This window comes from Salmo salar, chromosome 01 (genome assembly GCF_965601325.2).
Source record: "Salmo salar chromosome 01, fSalSal1, whole genome shotgun sequence".
NCBI lineage: Eukaryota > Metazoa > Chordata > Actinopteri > Salmoniformes > Salmonidae > Salmo > Salmo salar.
Genome location: NC_138291.1, coordinates 61,539,115 through 61,547,735, shown reverse-complemented (window position 1 = coordinate 61,547,735; position 8,621 = coordinate 61,539,115). Strand labels below are relative to the sequence as shown.

The following is an 8,621-nucleotide window of genomic DNA, read 5'->3' as shown; positions in this document are numbered from 1 at the left end:
AACATAGATCATGCAACCTACAGATACAGTCATTGAAAGCGATAGAGAAAGTTGTCCTCTGCCATTTGTGTTATAACTCAAGCTATAAATGGTTGTATCTGCCCAGACAAGGTTTCTCCAGCCAGCACTGCGCTGACCAGCTCTCCACTGTTTTCACATACATAGGCCTATTCAAGAAGTCACTATACTAGAATAATGCACTGTTCCTGCCTGTTAAAAATGTTGCATCATTGTTCCAGTCCCGAAAAAACAAAAGGTGTCCTTCCTGAACGACTACAGACCTGTAAACGCTCACCTCGGGCATCATGATGCGAATTCAGAGAATTCTACAGGAGAATGTCAGGCCATTTGTCTGTAAGCTGAAGCCAGGGGTGCAACTTTCACTGGGGACGGGGGGGACATTCTGAAATTGCAGTTTTGTCATTGGAATGTGATACAATACGAGGCAACGGTGTGCTTTACGACCATGCGGGCGCCTCAGAGGTAGGCTTTGATGTCCCCCCCACTTCTAAAACCAAAGTTGCACCCCTGGCTGAAGCTGAAGCGCAGCTGGGTCATGCAGCAAGACAATGATTCAAAACACACAATCAAGTCTACATGAAAATGGTTAAAAAGCAACAACATTTGTTTTTGTAATGGCCTAGTCAATGTTGTGGCAGGATTTAAAACGAGCAGTTCATGCTTAAGAATCCACAAATGTTGCTGAGTTAAAGCAGTTCTGCATGCAAGATTGAGCCAAAATTTCTTCACAATGATGTGAGAGAGTGATCAACAACTACAGGAAGCATTTGGTTGCAGTCATTACAGCTAAAGGTGCCACAGCCACTTGTTCAGTGTAATGGGGCAATTACTTTATCACACAGGGGAATTGGGTATATCTTTTTTTTGGTTATTTGTAAACTCAGGTTCCCTTTATCTAATATTAGGTTTTGGTTGAAGATCTGATAACATTCAGTTAAAAAAATATGCAAAAGTAGAGAATCAGAAAGTAGGCAAATACTTTTTACAGCACTGTATCTCATAGTGAGTCATTTATGAGATAGTAAGTAATTATCTCATTATAATGACTTACTATCTCATAATAACGACTTACTATCTCATAATTGACTTAGTATCTCATTATGACTTATGAATTGAATTATGACTTACACATCTCATGACAAAGACTCATAATTCTGACTTACTATCTCATAACTGGTAGTCAGGTTCATTTTTTTCGTGGCAGGAACGAGCTTCCATATCACTTGGCATGTTTGATTTACAATGATAAATTGTAGACGGTCTGTGCCATTTAGCCACCACTAGAGGGTGGTGGCTGATAACACACATTTTACATGTTTACATTTCCCAGTTCACTTTAGATGACAGTGATTTCAGACATCTAAATAGAACATGAAAGGCATTTTTCCAGATGTTGCTTCCTCTTTCTAAATTAGATCTAAATTGACCTGTACCTGCTCTCTGTGGGAGACATCCTGTTGTGGACACCCCATCTTCCCTCTCTACGTCCCACTGGTTCAACATGTAAAAAATACTGGTACTCCAGTCTGATAAACAGGAGTCGATTTTTTATTTGGTCGTTTACAGTGTAAAGGTCGATAGATTACATGCCACATATAGAGAAACATCATTCTTAGCACTCCAGGTGTTATCTTTAAGACATGGTGCCCCCCCAGTGAAGATACAACACACATAGGTCTACTAAGCAGAGATAGAGAAAGAAGACAGAATTGGCAAATCAACCCATAGCACATGGTCGACAAGATGGAGCAGGACAACATTGAAACACAGTATAGAGCAGATTTATACATAATAGTGAAATATGAAAAGATATTGTGAATGAGTAGGCTACTAACAGCAGATGGTTCATAGGAATAATGTAAAAGTTCTATAAATACATTATATTATCATCACTTATTTTTCTTTATTTTTCCTTTGTTCAAAAATACACTATGTTTTTAAAGACCATAACCCCAACATAATCCATCAAGGTAATGCGTTTAACACATACATAAAAATGTTCATTTTGACCAAGGTAATGTATATATTTAGATGTAGCCTATGAAGTTGCATTTTTTTGTTGTTGCTTTTTAACCATTTTCATGTAGACTTGATTGTGTGTTTTGAATCATTGTCCTGCTGCATGACCCAGCTGCGCTTCAGCTTCAGCCAGGGGTGCATTCATATTATAAACATAAATCCAGTATTCAAGTTTTGATTAGTTGGTGAATTCTGTCTCTCTAATAATGCATCTGATATTGGACTGCAGTGACATTTTTTTTGGCCTCAGAATATGTGTTGGCTTTACTTTTCCCTCAAACATAGACTGTCAGCAGGTAACAGGGCTAGAGAAGGTACATTGCACTGTTTCAAAAATACACAAGGAGTAAAAACACTGCCATATGATTGATTTCAGGAAAGCATTGAATGAGAGTTTTCTGTGGTAACTTTCAATAACAATCTGACAATTCGAAACTGAATACTAGGTGCTGAAAATCTGTAGTTTTATACAGTACATTATAAAAATGTGTATAAATTTGCCACATCAACAAATAAAATAAAATTGGCACAGAATGGCTAATTAATTAAACAAAGCTAGAAAATGCTCTCCATAAACAATACATTAGACAGTATGAAAATAGATGACAAACGTACAATCAAGTGAGAACACACTTTTCTCAAGTAGACCAGTTAATGTTGATAATAGTGTCATCAATATTGTTGACAATAATTTAACAGAAATAATATAAAGTCTTGTTGGAATGTGTCCCGAATACAAACAAAGTATGTCGTTGTAGAAGTGAAGTTGTCATTGTCGTAATATCCCTTATAGGCATGATAACTCAGAACCTTTTTCAAAACAAGCAATAAAGTCATTTTGTGATAATTACACAACATGACCAAAAGTATGTGAACACCTGCTCGCCAAACATCTCATTCCAAACTCACAGGCAATAATATGGAGTTGGTCCCCCTTTTCCTGCTATAGCAGCCTCCACTCTTCTGGGAAGGTTTTCCACTAGATGTTGGAACATTGCTGCAGGGACTTGCTTCCCGTTCAGCCACAAGAGCATTAGTTAGGTCGAGCACTGATATTGGGTGATTAGGCCTGGCTCGCAGTCGGCGTTCCAATTCATCCCAAAGGTGTTTGATGGAGTTGAGGTCAGGGCTCGGTGCAGGCCAGTCAAGTTCTTCCACGCCGATCTCGACAAACCATTTCTGTATCGACCTCGCTTTGTGCATGGGGGCATTGTCATGCTGAAACAGGAAAGGGCCTTCCCCAAACTGTTGCCACAATGTTGGAAGCACAGAATCATCTAGAATATCATTGCATGCTGTAGCGTTAATATATCCCTTCACTGGAACTAAGGGGCCTAGACCAATCCATGAAAAACAGCCCCAGACCATTATTCCTCCTCCACCAAAATGTACAGTTGGCACTAAGCATTCGGGCAGGTCGCGTTTTCCTGGCATCCACCAAACCCAGATTCTAGCTCATCTGGTAAGCTCGCGTCTGGGTTTCTCTTTGTAGTCCATAATAGTTTTTGAGCCCTACCACATCCAACGAGCGTCAGAGCCGGTGTAGTAGGATTCAATCTTAAACTTGTATTGACGCTTTGCTTGTTTGATGGTTAGTCTGAGGGCATAGCACGATTTCTTATAAGCGTTCATATTAGTGTCCCGCTCCTTGAAAACGGCAGCTCTAGCCATTAGCTCGATGCAGATGTTGCCTGTAATCCATGGCTTCTGTTTGGGATATGTACGTATGGTCACCGGATGTCGTCTATGCACTTATTGATGAAGCTGGTGACTGAGGTGGTATATTCCTCAATGCCATTGGATGAATCCCCGAACATATTCCAGTCTGTGTAGCAAAACAGTCCTGTAGCGTAGCATCTGCGTCACCTAACCACTTCCATATTGAGCGAGTCACTGGTACTTCCTGCTTTAGTTTTTGCTTGTAAGCAGGAATGAGGAAGATATAATTATGGTCAGATTTGCCAAATGGAGGGCGGGGGAGAGCTTTGTATGCATCTCTGTGTGTGGAGTAAAGGTGGTCTAGAGTTTATTTTCCTTTGGTTGCACATGTGACATACTGGTAAACATTTGGTAAAACGGATTTAAGTTTTCCTGCATTGAAGTCCCCGGCCACTAGGAGCGTCACTTCTGGATGAGCATTTTCTTGTTTGCTTATGGCCTTATAGAGTTGGTTGAGTGCAGTCTTAGTGCCAACGTCGGTCTGTTGTGGTAAATAGACGACTATGAATAATATAGATGAGAACTCTCTTGGTAGATAGTGTCTACCGCTTATCATAAGGTACTCTACCTCAGGCGAGCAATATCTCGAGACTTCTTTAATATTAGACATCGCGCACCAGCTGTTATTGACAAAAAGACACACACCCCCACCCCTCGTCTTACCAGACATAGCTTCTTCTCTGTTTTGCCGGTGCATGGAAAATCCTGCCAGCTCTATATTATCCGTGTTGTCATTCAGCCATGACTCAGTGAAACAAGATATTACAGTTTTTAATGACCCGTTGGTAGGGTAATCATCATTTTTATTTTCTAATGATTGCATGTTAGCAAGTCGAACGGATGGCAGGGGTAGTTTACGTGCTCGCCTACGGATTCTCAGAAGGCAGCCCGCCCTTTTCCCTCTTTTCCTCCGTCTTTTCTTCACGCAAATGACGGGGATTTGGGCCTGTTCCCGGGAGAGCAGTATATCCTTCTCGTTGGATTCGTTAAAGGAAAAAGCTTCTTCCAGTTTGTGGTGAGTAATCGCTGTTCTGATGTCCAGAAGTTATTTTCAGTCATACGAGACGGTAGCTGCAACATTACGTACAAAATAAGTTAAAAAATAAGTTGCAAAAAAACTGTTGGTTAGGAGCATGTAAAACGTCAGCCATCCTCTTCGACGCCATCTTATCAAACATGGTTTCCATGTGTTTAATGCCATTCCATTTGCTCTGTTCCAGCCATTATTATGGACTGTCCTCCCCTCAGCAGCCTCCACTGATGGAAACCCATTTCATGAAGCTCCCAACAAACAGTTCCTGTGCTGACGTTGCTTCCAGAGGCAGTTTGGAACTCGGTAGTGAGTGTTGCAACAGACAATTGTTAGGCACTGCGTGCTTCAGCACTCGGCGGTCCCGTTTCTGTGAGCTTTTGTGGCCTATCACTTCGCGACTGAGCTGTTGTTGCTCCTAAACATTTTCACTTCACAAGAACAGCATTTACAGTTGACCGGGGCAGCTCTAGCAGGGCAGAAATTTGAAGAACTGACTTGTTGGAAAGGTGGCATCCTATGACGGTGCCACGTTGAAAGTCACTGAGCTCTTCAGTAAGGCCAATCTACGGCTAATGTTGTGTGCTTGATGTTATACACCTGTCAGCAACGGGTGTGGCTGAAATAGCCAAATCCACTAATTTGAAGGGGTGTCCACATACTTTTGTATATAAAAGTGTCTGTGAGTGTGAGACAAGCAGAGAATTCAAAGGTCAGATTAGTGGCATTCATTAGTGTAACATTATACATGCATGTGTATGTTCTCAATACCCAACACGTAACAACCCCAGTAGAGCTATATAAGATCTGGCAACAAGATCAATGAGAACTTATGCAGACCAATGTACTCGAAAGCAGCTCAGCCAAGCATATGGAAAGAACCTCTGTGGCATCACAACACTTTGCTGTCCTTGATTTCAGCCAGGTATGATGATACTGTGGGTTTAGGAGACCTTGCAGGAACAACACATTATCTATGAGTAGTCCAGCAGCAAAGAGAGCGATATTGCTCTGACTCGTGTCACCCACTAAGCACTGAATCATTGTCATCCCTTAAAGGCCCAGTGCAGTCAAAAACGCAATTTCCTGTGTTTTATATGCAGTATATTTCCATAATGCCCTTTGCGTAAGAGCTGTTTGAAAAGACTGCCTGAAATTTCAGCCTGTTTTGGTGAGACAGAGCTTTGGTCTGCCTGGTGACATCACCAGGGGGTAAATGAGTTAATAAACCAATAAGAAAGAGAGTTCCAAACCTCTCTGCCAATAACAGCTAGTTTTCCCCTCCCCTCTCGGACCACTCCCAGACAGTTCTAGCAAAATTATTGCTTGAGAAATTGCTCTTTGCTAAGAATCTATTTGTTTCTTTTTGACCATTTTAATTGAAAACAATCACACTAAGGTACTTAATTGTTACACAAAAATGATTTGATGTTGAGATAAAAAAAACAGCTGCATTGGACCTTTTTAATTCTTGTATATGAAGCCTTGGATATCTCTTGCTACTATACACAATATTTCCCCCATGCTCCTCCCCCAACATGGAGCCCTCTGATCCTGCAGTCCTGTTCTTGGCTCTGTCCTACTGTGTCGAACAGAAGGTCAGACTCTACTGTCATTACAGAGACCTCCTTGTCAAACTCACCTGCCCGTACCTACTTGTCCCTACCTTGAGGCCCTACAAGAAGTCTCTCTACAGATGAAAATACACTCCCTCCCCTTACGTAACCCTGCTGTATCCTTGGTGATGGAGGAACTGACCTGCTCACTCAACTGATGCCTGGCAACCACAGCACAAGCACCTGGACTCACACCTGGTGCAACTGTAAGCAAGTGCGTAATCAGTGCTCCACTGACTGAAGGCTTAGTGGAGATTCCATTACCTCTGCCTGAATGCAAAAGGCTTGATTCTTCAGCTGATGAAAATAGGTCAAAGGTCACTCAAATGGTGTCTCCATTTATGTGGACAATGAGAAACATTGTTGACCCATATTCACATATTCAGCCTGCAATGCTTTGATATAACCGGAATACTTTAAACATTGAATCGCCTGACTGTATGAAATATCACATACCTAAACCCATAAATACATGTAAAGTATCTGTAGTTTACCTCATTGTTCTGATGGGATACAGAGTTCAAATCCCTTTGAAATAATAAGGCTGAAAACAATAACGCTTTCTTGACTAACCAAAAGACAACTATTCCTTAAGTTTATAAAAGAAGTATCAGTGGTTGTATTGTACTTTACCTTATGCTAACACAGCAAGTACCATTTATTGTATTCCAGACTAAGATATAGAACTGGCACATAAACGATCATCAGTTGTCATGCTACATGAAGCTGGTGCCACTTTTAATCCATTACCCTTATAAACAATGTACCTGACACTTTTAATCCATTACCCTTATAAACAATGTACCTGCCACTTTTTCCCTCATATTCATCTTCACCTATAACTTTCTATTGCTTTACATCTTGATCTCTTAACACATTCTCACATCTCCAAATGCATTCTGTGTGGCTCAGTTGGTAGAGCATGGTGTTTGCAACGCCAGGGTTTTGGGTTCGATTCCCACGGGGGGCCAGTACGGAAAAAAAGAAAGAAAGAAATGTATGCATTCACTACTGTAAGTCGCTCTGGATAAGAGCGTCTGCTAAATGACTAAAAATGTTGGTTTTTTTATTCTCACTTTGCATCCCCCACCCAGTCCATCATAGAACGTTCACAGTGTCCTCAAAATGTGAGAATTATTATACAAACATTATACATTATTGCAACTAAGCCACGTGACCCAAATAACTTAATTTTTTCAGCAAATCAACAGTAGATACCACACATATGTGCTCCACAGACCACACACAAATTAAATAGGAAGCATGTACATGCTCCGACATTCATACAGGCACAGGTGGACACCCGCTCATTTACTTTCAGTCAGTCAAACACTGGTGAGGCCCAACAAACCTAAATCACATGTACTGTAAGTTGTCCAGGATCCTTTTCCAATGACACTGATTGGGTTGTGAAGGCAGGGTGTGTAGAGCTGGGCAGCATTGAGGACAAGGGCTTTTTCAGTCCCATCACTCACATCCCTGGTTCGGGATTAAACATCAGTATTCATATGCGGTTCACTGAAGACCTGTCTGGATAGGTCAGAGGAAGTCCATCCTACTCCAGGTCACCAAACGGGGGCCTCAAGCAGCCAAGTACTTCGCCCAGTGAGGAGAGTTTCCTGATGCGGGCTTCCAAGGGCCTCCTGGAGCCCTGGGTTCGGCCCTTGGTGTCTCCAAGTCAGCTGTCCTGAGTGCAAGAGGAGAGACACGCACTGTAGTCACATACTCAGAGCTCACGATAGAGGAGAGAAGACAGGAACACACTAGCCAGGTATTCCCAAGAAGTCACTACTGTAAATAGACATTCAGTTATTGTATTCTTGTTTTTATTTACAATTAGATTGCATTGGTAACAAATTGGCCAATGATATGGTTTTACGTTCTGAAGGCTGGGCCTAAAATAGTGTATAAGAGTTCATACAAGAGGTTCTGTAGGGATTCCTATGTTGAAGATATAAGAATATTGTGTTGTATTGTTTATTGAGGAGCAACCAGACGCCGCACTTGACATATTTATGAAAACAATTTCAAAAATGTTACTGAGTTACAGTTCATATAAGGAAATCAGTAAATTTCAATAAATGAATTAGACCTGGGAGGGCATACGCCGACCCACTGGGGAATCAGGCCCAGCAAATCAGAGTTTTTCCCCACAAAAGGCTTTATTACAGATAGAAATACTCCTCAGTTTCATCAGCTGTCCGGGTGACTAGTCT

General features: G+C 41.4%; 1 protein-coding gene across 1 annotated transcript in view; it reads right to left on the bottom strand.

Moving 5' to 3' along the window:
- Positions 1–1,573: 1,573 nt before the first annotated feature.
- Positions 1,574–8,621, bottom strand: part of LOC106606711 (ras guanyl-releasing protein 3) — a 61,685-nt gene continuing 54,637 nt past the window's right edge. Inside the window, exon 17 of the mRNA XM_014203070.3 lies at positions 1,574–8,092. Coding sequence (XP_014058545.2) covers positions 8,084–8,092 — 9 coding nt within the window. The 3' untranslated portion in view covers positions 1,574–8,083. The remainder of the gene's footprint in view (positions 8,093–8,621) is intronic.